Source organism: Ruditapes philippinarum, unplaced genomic scaffold (genome assembly GCF_026571515.1).
Source record: "Ruditapes philippinarum isolate M1 unplaced genomic scaffold, ASM2657151v2 ctg5016_1_1_1_1, whole genome shotgun sequence".
Taxonomy (NCBI): domain Eukaryota; kingdom Metazoa; phylum Mollusca; class Bivalvia; order Venerida; family Veneridae; genus Ruditapes; species Ruditapes philippinarum.
The window spans coordinates 1-23589 of NW_026859961.1; the positions used below are offsets into that span (position 1 = coordinate 1).

Sequence of the window (23589 nt, forward strand, 5' to 3'; positions counted from 1 at the left end):
CACTGCAGTGAAAAATAAATTTTTACAGTGAAAATATGGAAAATGAATATACGCATTTTTATTTCATCAATATATCTCAATATTTCATTTAAAAGTATATATATTAAAATTATTTATTATTTAGTTACTGCTTTATTATATGTTCATTAATGTATGTGTAGAAATAACAATGTCCACATTTTCAATAATGCTAGTTGAAATATAGTCTTAAATCAAATTTTGATTCCATATCAAATAATTGTTCTTTCAAAATTGGTTAAATGGTTATGCATAAATATTAAAGATTTTTTATAATAATTAAGATGAAAAAAATGTATTGATTTCATTTTCCATATTGAAATATATGATGTAAATTATAGAGGACATTGTTAAGTACAGTATATTGATTCTATTTGACAATCATTTAAAATCTTTGAATGAGCCTCTGTCGAATTGCTTGCCCTTCAGTTTGGTTGCCCTGTTGAACATAAATGTCATCATTATGATAAATATTAACAAAAGTGTTCACTTCTGTTGGAAGTTTGTCCTTCAGTGCCTGGTTGTGAAGTTTGAAACAAGCTTCTACTATCTTCAAACACTTTGTTGGAGTAAATTGAAGGCTTCCTCCAGTTTTGTGCATACATCTGAAAGATATAAATTTCATTGAAATAAATGTTTCTAAATGTTTCATATCTTTTTCTGATATATCATATGCATACAAAAAATATTTTTTTTTAACAAATCTTAATGATGATTTATTATTTATTACAATTTATGATAATGAAATGAATACATGTAGATGAAGCTACTGACTGTCAGAAATGATGCTCTGAGAGAAACACTCCCTAAGAAGTAAATGTGACTGATATAGTACCATGTTTCATTGGTGAAATTAAATAAAAGTAATTAATTCTGCAAGTGCAGTATCAAACAATTGTGCAAGAATTAATACCTGAATCTGCTTTTCAACACACCAAAAGCTCTCTCTACAGTGTTTCTTGTTTGGGTGTGGGCTAGATTGAAGTTGACCTCTTGCTGGTTACTGGGGTTTGATACTGGTGTTATAAGCCATTTCTTCAGGGGATATCCAGAGTCACCCAGTAACCAGCCATTTGTTGTTTCCATTGTATTTGGTAAGCATGAGTTGCTAAGAATGAAAGCATCATGGGTTGAGCCTGGCCATCTTACAACGATATTCGTAAACCTAGGAATATCATAAGGAAACAGAAATTATTGCAACATTATAAAGTGAAAAAGGCATTTATGTATATGTCGTCAATACTTACAGTTAGGATAAGTACAGACCCGGCAATAAATATGTGATTTAAAGAATAAGTTTATATCTGATGAGAAGAAGCACACCTCCATATATTTGATAATTGTTAAATAAACTTTAAAGCTGCATGCATCCAGATGAGCCACAATATTTCATGACAAGTTTATCTTGGAAAAATTGTACTAAAATTTTAAGAAAAGTAGACAGATTTATGATTCAAGTGATAATTTATATCTTATGTGCAATTTATGACTTTTTTTTCGCATTCATCACTATATTTCTACTGTCTTACTAACACAGTTGGGGCTATTTTTGCATAGTTTGACCTCTTTTTGGTAATTTACATGGGTTATAAGTGCCAATTGCAATGTGTTAATTACTTTCTTTGCTCATTTCACAATATTTTTTTGTTTAAATATTTTTCAAAATTTTCATGAAAAGTAGGATGAATCTGGAAACGTGCTGCTTTAAACAAACACAACAAAAACAAAGAACATTCCAATGTGTAAAAATGTTGCAAATTGTAAAGATTGAATTACTTAAACTTTTAACTTAGATTGCACATTTCTTTTTTTAATATCCACATAATTTAATCAACTTGTGATTTTTTTTCTGATATTACTTTTACTCCATTAAAATGAGGTATAATATTGATGAAAAAATTTCAAGTTAATTTAACTGTTATATTGTGCATACTTTACCCACAGTTTTAACTGGATTGTGAACATCTACATATTTTTAAATCATGAGTAGGTTTTTCTTTAGACACAATTTAATAATCGTAAGGTTTGCCACGTTAAAATATACTAGTAGTGAATTGCTTTACCTCAGTTCTGAATCACATACTGCTTGTATGTTAAGTGCATGAAAGCCCTTCCTGCAAACAAAAGTGGGTTCTTCAATTCCAGCCATCCCCTGGATTGGTATCAGGGTTCCATCAATGGCACCAACAACATTGGGGAATCCAGCAATTTTGTGAAATCCATCTTTGACTTTGTTGATTTCATTGGTGGTTGGGAAGTTTATGTTGTTCAACACTTCACAGATGGCCACACTCACTGAAGAGATTATCCTGGATGCTGATGACATTGATATACCATGTACATCAGCTACTTCTGATAAATATTCACCCTTCGCAAAGAAACGTAATGCTGTCATCACCTTTAAATAAAAAGGGATATATTATTGCTTAAGTTAAAAATAAAAATGTTTAATAAGCTGAGCTTGAACCATATTGATTTGTTGTTATTAGACAGGTGCTTAATAATAAGAAAACTCTTCCCTGATTAAAAATGGGTATGCATTTGCTGTGTATATAATGGAAACCTACTTAAGACTATCCCAGAATTAAGACCACCCTTCTATTAAGGCAAAAATGTAAAATAATGTAATTTTCAGTTCTTTATGTCAATGGTCACATGATCTACATAGAAGACAACCCTGTTTATCCACTATTAAAATTAAGACCACCTGTTCCTGTTCCAATTCTTTGTTTTATATGATTTTTATTTTATTTCTTTATGATATTTAAGTCAACACCTATCTATATTACTAGTGTATTGTTATTATCTACATGGATGCTCTTTTACATGACAGTTGATGTAAAAAGATAACAAAACTGTTTAGATTAGGATATTGTATATAATAAGTTGAGAAAATAAGTTTTAGAGTGGTTTGATGTTGCTTTCTGCACATTTATTCTTATTTGATAGGTCAATTATTTTAATCTTGTAATACTAAAACCAGACCAATCAGAATTTAATATCAAATATTAAATTTCTTCTGAAATAATTTGCTCTCATCACATTAAATGTTATAAAAATATTTCCATAGTAGTATTTGAAGGTTAAGATTCATATTGTTTGTTCCAACAAAATAACTAAAATAAAACATGGTCATATGGTAAGTAAGCAATGATAAGAATATCCACAATTAAGACCACCCTGTTACTAAGATCACCTTGGTCCAGTTCTAATGGTTGCCATAATAGTTGGTTTTTACTGTGTAATAGTTTTGTAGTTTGATATTTTTAATATATGAAGGTAAATAATAACTTTGACTATAATTGTTGAAAGTTTGCACATAAAGGCAAATAATAATTAACATTTAATTTTCAAATTAACCATAGTTTTGATATTATATTGTTTTTGTTATTGTTAAAACAGAATATTATGAAATTCTGATGATTTGTTAAAAATTTGGTGTTTTTCTTTTAAATTATTTTGTGAGTTAAATATAGACTCGTAGCTATTTGCATCAGTTTACATTATATATTTGATAATATCATATTGAGATTGAGATAAATTAAACAGTGTGAATGTTTGTGAATTAAACTAAGTCCTATTAAAAATTAAATGTCATCAATCTGATTCGTTTTGTTATTACTGCTGCTAACATAAACCCTCGAATGGTACCCATTCTGTTGTAGTCACCCCGCAAACTTATCTGGTTACAACTGAATGTGAATTATACAGCAGAATATAAATAACCATACTATTAGGTATATCACTATAATTATATTTAAGGTGTAAGGAATTTAAGCACTGAATCTATGCTGAAATGTGACAGAAACTTGGACAGAAATGCAAATTCCATTTCATTTCCTCTTACATTGAACACATTTTGATGACTTGTCTAGGCCGAAAATTATAACAATTCCTACTATAATTTCACTAATTACATGCAGTATTTATGAATAATTTCAGTTGTCAAACCACCATATTTTCGCTCATGTCATATTAAAAAATATATACAAATCTAGAATTATTCCTCATAGAAAATAAAAAGAAAACCATAATTTGACCAAACAGAACAAAGTATAAAATTCAAAAAAAAATATCCTCGGTGGGGTTTGAACAACCTCTCATTCTGACTGAAATCTCTGTTTCCCACTAAAATGTGTATCTAATAGCTTAAAAAAAGATTTTATATAAAATGTAGATATAAAAAAATGGATCTCATATCGGGTGCGAACTGACACTTAGTCGAGCACACTTAGTCTATTCTAGCATGCATAGATTGACAACGCTTTAGTCCACTTGGCTATCGAGGACACAGTTGCATTGACAGTTACAAAACTATAAGATTTAAAAATATTCTGTTGAAAATGTTTATAAATCGCATACATTATCTTAAATTAGAACTTCAAGTATTGTTAAATAAAATATACATTTCATGACAGTTAAAGTATATTTAAATTTTCTTCATTAGTTCCATGAAATTTCAGTACTAAGTTTAACTCGTCATTTAAATCAATTTTTATGGGTCAGGTAAAACGGGTTTTCCAATATGCTCTTTATAGATGCTGGACAACACAATACATACTTGGATGTAAGATGGAGCTTGGTAAATGCTTAATTACAAGATTTGTGTTCATGAGAACGACTCTCATCTAGTTTACCGTTCAAGATCTTAGTTTAGAAGTGTCATGGACGTGTGATGCTTGCAACGTGGTGCGCATAACAGACTGGATAGAACAGCGCAAAACCTCATATCATTTCTAACGTGACAACAAAACAGTTACTGTAGACGCAAGCGACAGTGATCACATTCTCCATTGACCTTCTGTTGGACCTGTGTTCTCACTCTCTAAGATAAAAACTTTACGATATTTTTATCCGCTACAGAGCTCGTCGCTAAAATTGTGACTAGCAGTCAGGCTGTTCCATGGCTGGTGTCACTAGTTACGACCTCGACCTTTCTGTAGCTCACTTAAAAATTTTCTGTAAGATTTTATGTGAAGACAAGGAAACTTGGTTCGTAAGATTTCACTTACATATGCAAGAAATCAACTGTGCGTAAGAATTCTTATGATTGTGAACAATGTCTGCTGTAGTTTTATCAAATGATATCTTCAAAGAAATCATGCCTGAGACGGGATGTCGCAAGAAATGGGGGTCTACTGAGTGGTTGCGTTACTTCTAAAGATTTCATAAACATCCAAATCCATCCTGACATTTCATAATGTCTTTAAACAAATCCTTTTTTTCAGTCAATGTCAAAGCCGTAACAGAAGTGCAATGTTTCCATAAGGTATAATAATTTTGATAATTATTCTTGATTCCTCTCTCACCATCTTCATCAACTAATGTCTTAATTCTTTCTGATACGGATGTGATGAGATGATTTAAAAGTTAACTAATTATTGCAAATCGTACCGACTCACTTACTAGTGCAGATAGAAATCAGAACTGCCAAAATTAAATGATTTAACTAACTTGAGTGTAAGTAATTTTCTTACGACGATTTAAAAGCAAACATCCTCAGTTTCAACGTATGAACACGAGCCTTTATAAATATTTGAATGGGACGTTACATTGTACATCACAAACAAAACTAGTTAAATGAATGAGTGAGATTTTAATAACTTAATAATTACTTGAGTATGAAAACACATACTATTGTTCTAAGAGAACAAAACATATCCTAAACAATACTGTCACTCAAAATGACGAATGCCTCCGAAAAGGTTTCTTTAGCAGTAAATTTAAGAATTGTATTATGAGAAGGAAAGATAATGAAAGAAACTAACTGCTTGATATTGTTCTTGGGAAATGAAGAGCTATTTATATTTATGGGACATCGGTCCTAGATGCAACACATCATCTTCATGTGGCAGACATTATGCCAAGATTTAACAAATGCACATACAATGTAACAGTTTGTAAACTATTGTGTACCTTCAGATGCTACTTGTTAGCATAAGTACTTTCAAACTATTAGATTGACCTTGACATTGAAGGTAGGAACATAGTAGTCGTATATACTACACGTCGTCTTGATGTGGTAGACATTTGTGCCAAATTATTTTAAAATTCTTCAATACATGACAAAGGACAAATCGGACACGAATGTGTACCTTTTAAACACTTCTTTAGAATATGAGAACATTCTTACTGAAAGAGTGACCTTGGAGGTAGGGACATTGTCTTGAACGCGACATGTCGTCTTTATGGGGTAGACATATATGGAACCGTTTTTAAAAATCAAGGGTTTTAAAAAAAATTGGCACAAATGTTAACAAAATAAGACGACATGTCTTGCGCAACACCAAGACCCCTAACTTAAAGGTAAAGGTCACACTTGGGGGTCAAAAACTAAAATAGTCTTTTACAGGGTATGATGCCAAGTCAGGCCCATGCAAATACAAAAGCGTTCAATGATCTCATGTGTCGCCTCATGATAGCCATAACTTGGCAAAAAATTTCAATCTAAAAATCTGTATAAAATGCAAAAGAACTTGAGCTACCGATTATTCCTGTAAAGTTTCATTGAAACTGCATAAGTGGTATAACAGGAGTAGTCTAGGAAAATTGTTTACTCTGACAGAAATTACTGAACCAGAAAAAACTGACGATATGCTCATCAAAACTTGGTACTAATTATTCCTGTAAAGTTTGGAAGAAATTGCATTAATAGTTTCTGAGGAGCAGCCCGGAGATGTTTGTAACGGATGAACATACAACAGCAGAGGCGGTAGATAGGTTCATAGATGTAATCGGCGAATTGCCTACATACCTTGATTGATGAGTGGAGACGAAATATCCTGTATATGATTTTTATTTGTCACATTTTGTGGCTTTGAAATAGTTAAATAGAAGTGATCCCTATCTGTCGCCACTATTCCGTGGAGGCGACGCAACGATGTCAGTGGTGAATTCCCCACGTACCTTAACTGATTAGTAGACACCAAATATACCCTGTAAGAGACCATATTCTGTATTGATTTTTAATTTGTCACATTTTGTAGCTTTGAAATAGTGAAAAAAATATACGCATGTATTTTTCATAACACATACACACGAGTTATTTCATTAAATTTCTTTAAACTGACATGTGTAGATCTAGCATTGATCAATATTCTGAACTGAAAGTCAAGATCCATACCTCAAACTTTTGAAATAGCACAATTTTGTGCTTCATGTCAACTTTACTTAGGCGGAGGACGTTGGTTACTCTATTACAAATTGTCGTATTTCCGATTGCAATGGCACACTAGTAGCATGAGATGTTGATGTATTATACGTTATTTAGTAGGAACAATCGCTTATTAACAATATTAATAATAAAAAAGTATACAGTATACATAAATTATAGTTCTGTAAATAAAGTATATGCATAACTCTACGATTTTGTTACATATGTCTGAAATTTGCTGAAAAACAGAGTACGTTGTTTCCTGCTTTCAGTAAAATTGATAATGTGGTCAGGTTATTAAGGCAGCATGCCAGATAGACTAAAACATAAAACCGAACAAAATAACGCGCGTGGTCGTTTTCATGCTTAAAAATATAATGTCACAGCTGCCATTAATCATTAATTTCAATCTATGACATTGACATCAAGTAATAGCAAATGTTATAATTATAGCCTGTAATTAGAAGCTTAAAGGCATATCATGTCTCTTAAATGCATATCTTTTATTCCTTAGAAAGGTCAAACATGTGTTTTATAAAAACAATGTTTATCTACTGAAGAAAGTAATATTTATGTGCAAAAATTTGTCTTAAAGTGCTTAAAGCAAAATATTTACTTCCGTACAAATACTTATTCGATACAATTAAACCAATTGCCAAAAGAGCAAAAGATAATCCATGTACATGTGTATGGCAAATACGTTTGTTTGTTTTGTCTTTTTTTGGAAACTAGTGTTAACATAAATCAGTATCGCATTAATGTTTCCACGACATGATGATCTCGTCAACACGGTATATCAGTTTGTTCCCACGGCGGAATTATTTGGCTTACATTACGTATACCTCTTTATATGTCTCGTGGCCAAGAGACGATATAACATGGGAACGATATTGTATCTAGGAACTGGAGGAAAGATCTCGTTGCCAAGAAGCAATTGTGTTGTAGGAACGGAAAGAAGTGTACATGTCACCTCTATGCCATTATAAACAAATAAAATCAGCTAGTATATTTATTATAATATGAATGCAAATGAAGCTTAATCGTCAATTTTGACTTAGTTTATATCTTTCTATACATTTACCGAAAGAGAGTATAACCTTAAACAGAAAAAATGTCAACAAAAACGAAAAGGAATGTTAATAATCATAATTAAATACATTGAGCTTGATAACAATGTACTTGTTTATCATATTATAATAAAAAGATATTTATCCAAAAGCAACGATGTAAAATATAAAATATAAAAAAATCATGTAAAGTCACCCTAAGGTGACATTTTCGACACTTTTTTCCCGGCATTTAATTCGTTTTTATGAAAAATTACTTCGTTGTTACGAAATATTAATTCGTTTCTACGAAACGAAATTTCGTTTTTACGAAATATTAATTTGTTTTAAGGAAATATTTATTCGTAATTACGAAATATGTAAATGTCTTCACGAAATAATAATTCGTTTTTACGAAATGTAAACGAAATAATATTTCGTAAACATGAATAAATATTTTGTAATTACGAATTAATATTTCGTCAAACCTAATTAATATTTCGTCAAAACTAATTAATATTTCGAAGAAAGGAATTCATATTTCGTAAAAACGAATGGATATTTTGTAAAAGCGAATTAATATTTCGTAAAAACCGAATTAATATTTCGTAATTACGCATTAATGTTTCGTAATTACGATAATATTTCGTAATAACGCATCAATATTTCGTAATTACGAATTATTAATTCGTAAATGCGAATTAAGTTCCGGGAAAAAAGTGTGGAAAATGTCACCTTAGGGACTCCGTAGTTATACAAGCTGACTTAAGCACATTTTATTTGATTTATTTACTTCACAACAGCAGGTAACACGGGCCGTGTTGCAGCTGTAAAAGTTTCCCGTACATCACTTCAGTGATGTTATATTTATTTTGTCTTTCGGCGTCATTGATTCCAGCACTTTTCAAGGTTGAAAATTGAATACCACCTAAGCCGGTGCTGGGGCTTGCATAGTGACAAGGTGAGCTTTTGTGATCGCAATTTGCCAGCGTACGTCTATCGTCCGTCCATGAACTACTACTTTAAACGATATCTCCTCATACACCACTGAGCCGATTTCATCCATACTTAACAGGATTGTTTCTTTGGTATTCACCTTTACATTTTTTTTAGGAATTGAATTATATGCTTGGGTAACGGAAAGAAAAACCTTAAAAAACACCCAAAGAGAAAGTTGTAAGGGGTGTATACTGGAATCAGCTTGTCCGTCCGGCTGTCCAGACGTCTGGCGTCAGTCGGTTTTTTTATTGTCCGCCCAATAACTTAAGAATCCTTTGACCCAGAGTCTTCATATTTGGCATTGAGGTTAGTAATGATTAGTTCATGAACCATATTGATTTTGAGGCCACCAGGTCAAAGGTCAAGGTCACAGGGTCCTTGACTTCAAAAAGCTGGTCCGCCCGATAACGTAAGAATCTTCTCAACCACAGTCTTCATATTTGGCATGGAGGTTAGTCATGATTTGTACATGACCCGTATTGATTTTGAGGTCAATAAGTCAAAGGTCAAGGTCACAATTGCCCTGACTTCAAAAAGCTTGTCCACCCGATAACTTAAGAATCCTATGACCCACAGTCTTCATATTTGGCATGGAGGTTAGTCATGACAAGTACATGACACGTATTGATTTATGATTCACCAGGTCAAAGGCCAAGGTCACAGGGGCCTTTACTTCAAAAAGCTTGTCCGCCCAATAACTTAAGAATCCTATGACCCACAGTCTTCAAATTTGGCATGGAGATTAGTCATAATTAGTGAATGACACCTATTGATTTATAAGTCACCAGGTCAAAGGTCAAGTTCACAGGGGCCTTGACTTCAAAAGCTTGTCCGCCCTATAACTTAAGAATCCTTTGACCCACAGTATGGAGATAAGACACGATTAGTAGATGACCCCTATAGATTTTGAGGTCACCAGGTCAAAGGTCAAGGTCACAGAGGCCTTGACTTCAAAAAGCTTGTCCGCCCAATAACTTAATAATCCTTTGTCCCACAGTCTACATATACGGCATGGAGGTTTATCATGACCATTTAGTGACCCCTATTGATTTTGAAGTCACTCGGTCAAAGGTCACAGGGGCCTTGACTAAAAAAAGCTTGTCCGCTTAATTGGTTTAGAAGGCGTTGTTCAACAGGCTTCATATTTGGTATTGAGGTTGTTTATGACTAGTGGATGACTCCTTTTAATTTTTAGGTGACTGTGTCAAAGGTCAAGGTCACATGGATTTTACTATAGTAAGCTTGTCTGCTCAAATGCGTAAGAATGCCTGTCTGCAGTGTATTGATTTTGACATTTTCACATTTGAAGCATGTAGAATACATAACTTAGCAATGCACTGGCTTAGTAACCTCAGATTTTGCAGGGAGGTTGTCCTTGGGGCTCTAAATGGCCAATGTTGATTCTGACAAAGTGGTAGGCGGGGGTATTCACGCCATGACAGTGGCTGTTCTAAATTCACCAATTTTCAAAATATTAGTATCAAATGGTAGGGACTTGGTTACTTTGTAAGGAATACAAAGCTGTCATTACAATCATTTCAAGTTATAAGAAGATATGTAATCTCGAAATCACCGAAAATGTAAGTGACAGCGACCTGACCGCTGGGTATTTGTGAAAATTACCCGTCTAAACGTTAGTTTATTCGAAATGTGTTGCGCATATAAATATGATTAAATTATATTATTATTTGCAATAACTTGTCAATCACAACATCATATGAAACTATATATAATGAACCGTTTTTCGAGATATGTCAAATTCCCAATCGAAAAGGAAGTAACGGGTTCAGCAGAGTGTTCTTATCTTTATATTTGTATGGATTATTTTCATTGGTCTGCGGTTGTCACATGGCCAATGAAAATACTCCATACGAAAAAAAAACAACCAAAAAACAACAAAAACAAAAAAAACAGCAACAACAACAAAAGAAGAACGAGAGCATTTCGTTTTCATTTTGGATTAAAAATTTGACAAATCGGCAAAAACGGTTCGCTATAGTTTGATTGAACAGTTATTACAAATAATAATACAATTTTACTAAGGTAACTGCTTTAAAGCCCTGCTTAGGTTAATACTTAGTTGCTGCTAGGATAATGGCCCGAATACATGTATATCCAGAATTGCTTAAGGGCGTGATGCATGTTTCCTGTTTGAGATAAGACAAGGATATTTTACTGTGTTGGGTGTACATATAAATGTCATATCTGTAAAATAAAGATAGTATTAAAATCAACCGTTAACAAATTGTCAATTGTTATTTAAAAAAATGAACATAGCTCAAACACGGTTTTGTTTTGCGATGTTTGATTTTCAATGAAAGTGCATTGTATACAAATATGTATATGTGATTCTCGTTTCTTATTACCGAATTTCATGTATTGTTCAGTTTTCATTTTTAGGCATTTACAAAATTAACCAAAGTGTTGAACAAAAAAAAAAGAATTGGCAAGAATGATACTACATGGTAATTTTTATATTGCTTTTAATCTTGAGATTTATTGCCCGTCTGCATCGGTTAACCCATTCTATCATATACACGCCTTTTAAACAATGAAAACAGTCAATTTTCACAAAATGCTCATTGGGTAGTGGATGTATGAAAAGAAATAAAGAAGAGGGTCAAGATGGCCTTAGATCGCCCCCTGACCCACCTCCCTCATCCGAGCAATGCCTTAGACAAGCATCCTGACCAAGTTTGATGACAATTGAGTAACAAATGTGACCTCTAGAATGTTTATCCATATTTTGGTAGTGTAACCAAGTTTATGACCCATATTCAAACTTGACCTAGAAATCAAAAAAAAATTGTAGACGAATTTCCAGGATATTTGAGTTACAACAGTAGCCACTATATAGTTTAAAATCTTTTTCTATTTTAAGCTCTTGTGACCTAGTTTTCATCAAAGATGACCCATGTTTAAACTTCTTCAAGCAATTTACTGGATAACCATCCTGACCAAGTTCAGTGATAAATGTTACCATAAGAGTATTAAGAATGTTTGACCCCAGGTTAACCATATTTAATCTTGACCTAAAAATCACCAAAACAAATTTGCAGACCAATTTCTAAAAGATTTGAATCAAAACAGTAGCCACCAGAGTGTTATAAAGATTTTTCTATTTTTAGCTGTTACCTAGTTTATGACCGGAGATGACTCGTATTCAAACTTGACATAGAAATCATTAAAACAACCTTCCTAGACATAGAAATCATTAAAACAACCTTCCTGAAAAATGTCCAGGATATTTGTATAAAAAATATAGCCAATAGAGTGTTAACAAGATTTTTCTATTTTTAGCTTTTGTGACATAGTTTTTGACCGGAGTCGATTCATATTCAAACTTGACCAAGAAGTCATCAAGACAATTTTATTTATGAATTTTCAGGAATTTGGATAAAAAATGCAGCCACTACAGTGTCAACAAGATTTCTCTATTTTTAGCTTCTGTGACCTTGTTTTTGACGGGAGACGACGGATATTTAAACTTGATCTAGATATCACCAAAACAACTTCCTCGCAACTTTCCAGAATATTTGAATCAAAACTGTAGCCACTAGAATATAAGGAAAATTGTTTCTATTTTTAGCTGTGTGACCGAGTTTTTGACCAGAGACGACCCATATTCGAACTTGTTTTAGAAATCATTAAAACAACCTTCATGATAAATTTCCAGGATATTTGAATAAAAAAATGCAGCCACGGGAATGTTAACAACACTTCCATTTTTAGCTCATGTGACCTAGTTTTTGACCGGAAAGGACCCATATTCAAACTTGACCAAGATATCATCAAAACAACCTTTCTGACTAATTTTAAAAATATTTTAATCAAAACTGCAGCCACTAGAGTGTTGACAATTTTTTTTCTATTTTTAGCTCCTGTGACCTAGTTTTTGACCCGAGATAAACATTTTGAAAACTGTTGATTATGATCCAATCAAAATTGTGACTGCTACAATGTTAACAACCCAATTGTTGACGACGCACGACGGACATCACTATACCTCACATTGACCACTTCATGTTACAATATGATAAACAAGATCAACAAGGAAAGGCGGCGTTCAATGAACGCAACTCCCATATGACCAAGCAACAAGAACCAGTGGCAAGGAGCCCAGGCGGACCCCAAACAAAAACAGGATAGGGCAAAGACAGAGCACGGACTGGTTAATCATTAAATGATAAATAATTTGTAACTGATTAGGAATTCAAAGAAAACAAATGATTAAATAATGATCGCCAACAAAGTCAAAGGGGAAGGGGACAGGAGACCGGGGGAAGGGGGGGGGGGGGTAATCAAAGAAATAAAAACTAGAGGTAATGGGGAAGATACTTACCGTAGACGAGAAAACAACAAGGGACACAAGCAAAAGTGTCACCAAAACAGTATGAAACAACATAGACATACATCTGAGGAACATAGAGGGGCGCCGCCTTGGAACGGTCAGCAGCATAATGATGACTGCTGGGGAGTTTAAACCGGTTAATGGTGCACCAAACCTCGCTTTTAGCCCTACCATGTTCCTATAAACAAGACAGTGTAAATAAAATGAATCTCCGCCGAGTGAAATTCTAACAGTTGTTATGGTAACAAAAGGTTAAATAAGTAAATCACAAAAATGATCATGAAGAAACATATAAAAGTAAACCCAATGACCATAACAATATTACTCAATGTCCTAAAGGAAGACAAAGCAACAAGAAAATCATCTACAAGGACCCGACGAAGCAAGGCAGAAGACGAACATTCAGACAATTCAGTCCCAAAGGGCTTTAAGAACTATCCATCATAGAGTCTCCCACTTGGTCCGTCAGATGTAATCAAAAGAGGAAAGCGTAGTGATCAACTGTAAAAGGGTTTAATACTAAACATGCAGTATGTCTTAAAATAGTAGGGTCATAAACTCTTTTAATAAAACGTTTAATGATTTAAGTAAAAACAGCAGAAAAATTTCCAAAACCCAAAATCTTACGAAGTTTGTAAATTACATCGCCATAAAAACCAGGCTGGCTAATCCCTAGTCGCAGAAGAGTTTTTTTTAATCACTATTGAATTAAGAAATTAAATCAAAGTTTCGATTGTAAAATTTTGTAAAATATTTCCGTTATTTATAATAGCGGTTGCTCTATTTGAGAAGCTTGCTGGTAATAAAAATATTCTGCTCGTTGAAATCCTTTACGTTGCTACAAGCTCTAGCGAATCTAATTAACTGAGAAACATAAACCCCGTAAGATGTTGCATGGGGTACGTCTCCATCTAAATGTGGATATTTAACTATACAAAAGTCAAAGTCATCTCTTTTATCATAGATTTTCCTGTGAATAGAATTGTTGTTGATAGTAATATGAGGATCCAAAAATGATGTACTAAAATTGCAAGAGTTCGTTTTATTAAGTTGTAGTTCATGCGGATAAATGTCAGACACCATTTGATCAAAATAAGAATTATCTAAATTAAAAATATTATCAAGGTATCTGGAAGTATTATTAAATGCGACTGTAACATCTTGTTGTTTATCTTCAGGGAGACTCAACATAATCTCCCTTTCATAGCAGTACGGACAGACAAGGGCAACTCTTAATGTCCATTCATACCCTCTTAGCCCTAGGATAAAATTCTCTCCTTCTAATTATGTAAAATTAACTGTTTCTTTTTTCGTTTTAAACTTTGAACAGTTTAATGTGGATAAGATATTCCTGTTACGAGTACTAGGTCAGTTGAACTATTTTAAGATTGATGTTTATTACAGTTAAAGCCAGTGCAAAATACCTTCGGTGCATTTTATTATATTTGGTCACTTTAGGACAGCAGCAGGCTGCTCAAAAAGTACTTCATTATTTATAATTTTGTAAGATTCAGATTAATTTGATAAAATTATCAAGTGAGATGCTCTACAAGTATAACAAATAGGTATAAAAACATATTTTGTATGAGCATATAAGGTGATTTAAATCTACTCAGCAGTATATTGTCTGCTTTGTAAATTAAAAACATTTAGTACTGTAATTAGTAGTTCTAATCTTCAGTGTGATCTATTTATCATACCTAGTGCATGAAAAGATTAATGTACTTTATTATTAATGATATTTTTCGTTTTTCTGTACATTTGAAGCTGTGACACTACAAATCGGTACAGGACAGTAGATCTACTAAACATTAATAAGAGTATTTGAATGTTCTTATCATTAAATGAACGCCATGCAGTATATATTATTATATATCTTTATATTAACATATATAGATAATATTAGAATTATTTCTTTTTCAGAACTAAAAGATGAGCTTATAACATGGTACAACACCAATAATAGTACAGTTTATCTGTCACCACTCACAGATGCTTTCCCTACCCCTCTAGCCGGGTTCTACATTATGCCAGAAATTGACAAACAGTCGAATCTTCCAGGTGGTAGGAAAGAGACAACAAGAGTCAAGTCGTTACATGACCTGTTTACATCGGGTAGTAAAGTTCCAAGTGAAATATATTTATCAGCTGTTGCTGGATTTGGGAAAACAGCATTTTCAAAGTATCTTGCTTTAACATGGTGTCAAGCTCATAAAAAGGATGAAAATTATCACCACTTTAAAAAAGAAGAGTTACAAGCATTATCTGGCTTTGATTTTTTATTTCTAGTGCTATTGAGAGATTCAGCTGAAGTATGTGATGTCGACGACATGATTGAACAACAAGTCATAAAAAATCTTCCTTGCTCATCTTCAATGAAGAAAGGTCTTTTAAAGGACATTTTACGTGATGAAAAATGTCTTGTTATATTAGATGGACTGGATGAGTGGTTGCATCCTAACAATAAGTGCAAGAGACTTCCTAAAAATATTCCACATCGATATGCACGTGACAAGTGTGTTATCTTAACAACGACCCGGCCGTGGAAGCTTGGAGTCTCAAACTTAAAGACAAGTTCTGACAAAACAGTAGAACTAGTTAAACTAAATGAAAATAATTCAAGACAGTTTAAGCATAATGCACTGAAAATGTTGAAGGTAAACCAAGATGGTGAACTGAAAAAGGAAGTGTGTAAGTTTGAAGAAACAATCAGAGATCATGACCTTGAAGATATGGAATGTACTCCTCTCCTGTTACTTTACCTTATATGTTTATGGGTTGAAAAAATTCCAATAGGAAATTCTGCATTTGAATTATATACAGGCATTATTCAACTCCTTCTATCTAGAACAGAAAAGTTACATGGACAATTCCATTCATCATGTGAAATGTCCCAAAGTAATGTTCCTGAATGTTTCAGGAAACATGAACATTTCTCTCGTTACTACACGTTTCTGGTGGCCATTGGGAAACTAGCTTTTAATATATTGTTCAGTAAGAAAAAGGAGCACACATTAGTTTTTGATGAAAATGTTGCTGAAAAATATCTTAACCAAGAAGATTTGAAATCAAGCTATCTATCAGGAATATTATCAGAAAGTAAGGTGAAAACATTAATAAATGAAAAATCTAAAATCTCATTTTCACATAAAACAGTGCAAGAATACTTTGCAGCAATATTTATAAGTTTTCAAAATACAAATGAAGTTCAGAAAACCATCTTTGAAGAGTGCAACTGTTTACAAAATATTCTAGAAATGTCAAAAGTGTTTGTTTTTATTAGTAACATGAACCCTAGATTAATGTCTGCAATATCAAGTGATTTGGTGCCTGTGATAAACCATGATGACAACACAAGCAAATACAATACTATGGCAGATTATGATTACATGTACATTTATCCATTACAAGACATACAAGACATGTATATTTCTTGTGCGAAAGAAGGAAAGGAAAACAAAGACCTCAAATTGTGTTTACAAGATTTCTTCATTAATGAAAAATGTCAACAAGAAAACTACTTCAAACAATTACAACATTTGTGTCAGCAAAATAAAGAAAACATAAAATCAGTAGTGATAGAAAATGAAGGTATTTGTAGTGTACAAGACATTGTCAATTTCTTTACACTCTCTGACCTTCTACATATAGAGAAATTATTCTATCAAGGTGAAATAGTAGAGGAGGAAATAATGAGTTTATTAGTGAAGCCTTTGAAATGTTTAACTGTGATATCAAGTAAATGGGAAAATCATAAATTTGAAGAATATGAATGCCGGTTGTCTGCAGAGATAAATGGAGGACTTATGAAATTACAACACCTGGAGCGTTTATATATAGATTGTTTCACTATGACCCACGAGGTAATGAAGACATTGTTAAATTTCATCACTAGTAAAAAAGCAATGAAAGAAATAAGATTGGACAGTTTAAACTGTAGTGATCATGATACCTCATGTAGCGGTTTCAACCTTGACCTGTCTCAACATTCACAACTAACATGTTTAGGATTGGTCAAGATACCTGTGTCACAATTAAACATGGATGTATCGTTGTTAGAGAAATTTACTGTAGGTAAACCTGGTGTTGTATTATCTTATCTCAAACAACTTCCAGCAGCCAGTAACCTACACTCATTTGAGTGTAGTCATCTTGAATCTGCCAGTGACATAGACACAATGTTACAAATATTTCCATTGTTACATCATTTGAAAGTTGTGTGGTTTTATAAAATCAATCTAGGTGAAAGATCATTAACACTGTCACCTAAAATGATCAATATCGAACGTGTTGGCTTGTATTATATAACAATGTCTTGTTCAGTGTTAAATGATCTCATTACTGTTATAAACAAACTACCACATATCGTGACAGTACGTATATTAGGTTGTGATATAAAACCAGAGAAAGAATTTGAAAATTTTAAAACATTTATAAAAGAATCAAACAATTTTGTGGTCACAGGTGATAGCACCCTGAAGTCTGGAGTGTACTTGTTCGAGTTTAAAACAACAAGTACTGCGTAAACTTGAACTTGGAAGAAACATTTTATAATTATATTATGAGACAGGTGACAGGTGAAATAGACATCGAACTCAAAAAGTATTTGACCTAGAGTCATAAAACTTTACAGGAATGTTGATCAGCATGTGAAGTTGTGCACCTGAGTATTTTCGTTTGGGTATTTTTTAGTATTTTCAGAGTTCTTGCCGTTAACTTAGTAAAATTTTGCAATTTTCAACTAGTGTCGCACGTAACTCAAAAAGTATATGACCTACAGTCATGAAACTTTACAGGAATGTTGATCAGCATATGTAGTTGTGCACCTGGGTATTTTTTGTCTGGTTATTTTTAGTATTGTCAGAGTTATTGCCCTTGACTTAGTAAAATTTTGCAATTTTCAACTTGTGTCGCACGTGACTCAAAAGTTTTTGCCCTACAGTCATGAAACTTTACAGGAATGTTGATCAGTATGTGAAGTTGTGCACCTGAGTATTTTTGTCTGGATATTTTTAGTATTTTTTAGAGTTATTGCCCTTGACTTAGTAAAATTCTGCAATTTTCAACTTGTGTCGCATGTAACTCAAAAAGTATTTGACCTAGAGTCATGAAATGTTACAGGAATGTTTATCAGCATGTGTAGTTGTGCACCTGGGTGTTTCGTCTGGATTGATTTAGTATTTTTAGAGTTATTGGCATTGGCTTATAAATATTTTGCAATTTTAAACTTGTGTCGCATGTAATTCAAAAAGGATTTGACCTAGAGTCATTAAACCTTACGAAAAGGTTGCTCAGCATATTTAGTTTTGCACTTGGGGTTTCGCATTTGGATTTATCCAGTGTTTGTAGAGTTATTTCCCTTGACTTAGTAAAAACCGTTTCATTATGTTGTTATTTTTCCTTGAGTGCTTGAGTTAGATTCAACGAACTTTACAGGAATAATGATCAACATCACTAAATTACAGGAATAATGATTCACATCACTGTGAAGCAATGCACCTGGGACTTTGCATGTGGATGTTTTTCAGTTTTGTTAGAGTTATTGCCCTTGGCTTACAGTAGTATAAATTTGAAATTTTCAATGTTCATGCATAGCTCAAAAAGTATTTCACTTGTAGGCCTGAAAAGTTACAAGAATGTTGGTCAGCTTGTGTACTTATGCACCTTGGGGTTTGCTTGTGGATTTATTCAGTATTTGTAAAGTTCTTGCCCTTCACTTAGTAAAAGTTTTTTAGTTTTCAAAAATATCTGTTATAAGATTGACAGAACAGTGGTGCGTTGGGGGCACCCTTGTCCTATAGACACATTTTTAGTTTATTTTTGGAATATACAGTTTGATAATAATTACTAGGGGATAGGGACATATGAATGGAAATTGAAGATTATCGTCTTGGAAATAACATTGAATGATGTTGATAAATAAATAAGTACACTTTTATTTAGCTTAAAGGTACTCTATTGAGGTATGGTCAAATGTCACAAAAGAAGTAAATTTTCACGAATCAATGATTTTTTGTTACCTGCGTGTTAGGGACGTTTAAAACATGTGTTCCTTGGCTTGGCAATTCTTTTGAAACAAATGATTTCTCTTATTTCGCGGAAAACGATTTTCAGTTTGCAAATCTGTACATCTGGTCTATAAATAACGGTTTCCTGATGGGCCCCGGAATGACTTAAAAGCAAACGGACAATTATTGTGTTTCGGTAGAAATTTTAGAGCAAATTATGAATTTGCTTGTTTAATTTCTTTATTCGCACATACTTTCATGTGAAGAAAAAGATTCAAAAGCAATTTAAATACATTCAAAGCCTTATATTTTTGTAATGATGTTTTTTGTTTACTATTACGGGTTTGGAAACTGACATACACAAAATTTACAAATATAGCTATATAAAATTGAGTGCTATCGTGTTATTAATAAATATTATTCATAAACTTTGTTTTGGTTAAAATATTAAGGTATGTAGGCTAAGAAAATAACCTTTATCAATATTGCGTCATGGGTCCTATTTAAAAATCAATTCAGTACTATGTTCTTACTTTATCTGACACACATTCAGAAAAAACACCTTATACCTTTTATATAACGAACAATACCTTGAGTATTGTTAGCATTAAAATACACGAACGCGCACACACAATATGTTATACAAAGGAAAAGAAAACAGTTTTCTCTTCAACTCGGATCAAAGCACTGAAGGCACTGGCTAAATGCATTTAGGTATCAAATTTACTAGTTAATAAATTGTTTTGTGTCAAGTGCATATAATTAAAATTCTAAAAGAAAATTTTTATGTCCTTTGCTAGATAGATCTGGAATTTCATATTCTTCATTTTATACACACACTTATTTATCCGCATTGAATATTTGTTGATAAGCAGATTTATGCGTTTTCGATCTAGATATTATCAATTGTAGGTCATTAACACCTGTTTCGTGCAACAGGCACATGGTATACATTATAGTGACTAGTAGTATATTGGTCTCTTTGGCATCACGACTGCGCATGTGCAGCTGCAATTTTGTTTTCAATAAATAGTTACTCATTTGCATAGAAGAAATGACCTCACTACACATGCGCGGCGGCCGTGTTGAATAACAGACGCGCGGCTGCCATTTTGGATTCAATTTTAAGAATGACATCATCACGTTATAAATAGAACCGCTAATAAAAATATTTCCCGGAAGTATACGGTGCAGACTCGTATACACGATCTAAGGGCTTGAGTCAGGTCCTCGGCCCTTGACGGGGAGATAATCCTTTATGGAAAAGAAAAGTTTTTATATAAAACTTGCTCAACTAAAACGTATTGATAAACGGATTAAAGAAAATGTATCGTTTTAATAAAATGTACAATTATATTTTATACTTGAATGTTTTGAATAAAACAAATATCAATACAAAGAATACAAATATTACTTGTTGACTCCTCGTTGTTTCATAGGCAAATGACTGCTCCCATAAGTGTATACACCCTGAATACGCATGCTTGGACCTGTTTTACAAACGACATCATAAGTTATATTTAGATAAGGTCACGAGTGCATTAAACGTGATCATAGTCGCAATATCTAGCGTGTGTCGATTTAAGAGCGGATGACGGACAGTAAAAAGTAAACATGTCACAGTTAATCTCCTGCGTATGTATATTTAAGACCAGATGGTTTAACAATAGGCTATTCAACTGTCAAAGTTAATCCCCTTAAAGTCGCCGCAATGTCTGGCGTGTGTATATTTAGGGACGGATACACTAACAAAGGACTATTAAGATGCCAAAGTTAATCTCTTAAGTTGCCATTACGTCTAGCTTGTGTTTATTTAAGGACGGATGGGTTAACAATAGTCTTTCGAAATGTGAAAAATAAACCTTTACAAGGAGTCACCTATATATAAAACGTGTTTGATGATGTATATATCTAAAATCAGCAATAACGTTCTATGCTAAAAAATAACTACCAATAAAAACGTTTCTTTAGACAGCCAATCAAATGCATAAGAAAGTTACCAATCAGGAGAGACCTCTGTTGTATATAAGACAGTGAAACACTAACACTGGTCATTAAGGTTTTGATACTCGACCAATAAACATGACTAGCTACAGATGCAAGTTCAGTATCGGTAATCAGAGATATGTACAAGTTAATGAATGGAAAGGCGAGCTGAGAGTTAATATCAGAGAATGGCAGAATCACAAGCCAACAAAAAAGGGCAACAGCTTAACGTTAATGCGATGAAAAAACCTTGGCAGATCAGTTAGAATATGTGGACAGGGCTTTACAAAACAAGCAAAGCTTTAGGACCCTCGTTGGAGGAAATGTCTACTGTAACATCACCGACAACAGCGTATGTGTAGACATTAGACAGTACTGGAAGCCAGAACAGGAAATAGTACCAACTAAAAAGGGTATATGTTTAAAAACCCAAGAGTATTCCTGTTTAAAGGAACTGGTTGAAGAGATAGGACGAGTGTTTCCTGAATAGGATGCTGTAGTACCCTGCTTTCTTCAAAGTGATCACATGAACCAGATTGGAGCTATACAATGCCCAGAATGCTACCCCAATGATTGTGGAAACTGGTAAAATAACGTGACTATAAATATCAATAACAAAAGTACTATAAATATATCGATAACCTCATTCTAAAAATAACATCCAATCAGAAATCAAACTGTGTGTATATAAATGAATACCTCACGAAGCTTCGGCATACACAAAATGAACGTCACTGGCTGCACACCCCTCAACAAAAATATGGAATATTACGAAAATAGACTGAAGACGTTTGAACCCTATCCGAAACAAATGTTACCAGATAAATATCAGTAGCAAGTGCGGGATTGTATAATAGCGGAAAATCAGACGTGTGCGAAAGTTTCAGATGTCACATTAAATTGAGAGACTGGGTAAGATCAGACAACGCTTTGAGAGAACATTACAAGTGGTCACCCCATTGCGAATATATTAAAATAGTAGGCGCTCCTCAACAAAAACCGACCCCAATAGGCGGATTTGGCGCGTTTGTATCAACAACTAGGTCAACACCTTGCGGCTTTGGAGGATTCAGTTTATCTACAACTGGAGTAAATGTGTTTGTCAATAATAAGGCTAACACGACCCACCAGACGCATTGAATATGTTAACACTTGTCTATATGGTTTGGATATGGCTGAGACACTATCAAGTGAGACGAAAATATCGCGAAGCTACAGAACATTTACTCGACATTTTGGAACGCTATATAGAAGAAACCAGAACACATACTTTATACTCCACTGTATTGTAATTTGTTTCGGATGAACTTGTTATAATTTTGTTAGAATGTGCATTTGTATTTTTGTCAATAAACATATCTAACTGGAAACAATATTAGTCTTCTTTGTATTTTGACACATCCAACCCAGCAAGCTAATATGGGGTTGAAAAATTATACCAATATATCAAGCCAAAGGGAAAATTTAAAATCGGGAGGCATAAAATCCGAAAATGGCTTCAAAGTCAGCAGTTTATTCCCTGACTAGAGGAGCAAGAAGGAAGTTTCCTCGATCACGCGTCATTGTAGAAGGGATAAACAGTCAATGGGATATGGACTTGATGGATATGGTTGACTTGGCCACACATAATGACGGTTATAAATACGTTTAATTGGCAATAGATATTTTCTCTCGCTTTAGCTATTGTGAACCTATCAAAACCAAGGAAGAGGGCGATGTTGTTAATGCATACGAGCGAATTTTATCCGGTCCTAGAAAACCAAATACGGTGAGAACAGACAGAGGCATAGAGTTTAGAATCAAAGAGGTCAATTAATATCTTCAGCACATTGACATTCATCATTTCTACACCTTAAATACGGAGACAAAAGCGAACTTTGCGGAGATCAAGATGTATCAAGACGCTAAAGCATAAACTGTTGATATATATGATAAAAAACAGAACCCAATGTTACGTTGACGTGCTCAGGAATATTGTACTTTCATATAACTCAACTTTACATAGAAGTCTTGGTGATAAACCGATAA

The 23589-nt window shown here is 33.3% G+C and overlaps 1 protein-coding gene across 1 annotated transcript; it reads right to left on the reverse strand.

The window, feature by feature from the left end:
* Positions 1-48: 48 nt before the first annotated feature.
* Positions 49-2410, reverse strand: LOC132758435 (putative nuclease HARBI1). Its single transcript, XM_060750111.1, has 3 exons — positions 2082-2410; positions 932-1183; positions 49-623 (listed from the first exon to the last, which is right to left on the reverse strand). Exons 1-3 carry the CDS (start codon positions 2342-2344, stop codon positions 404-406), a joined length of 735 nt encoding a protein of 244 aa, XP_060606094.1. The 5' UTR covers positions 2345-2410; the 3' UTR covers positions 49-403.
* Positions 2411-23589: the final 21179 nt, after the last annotated feature.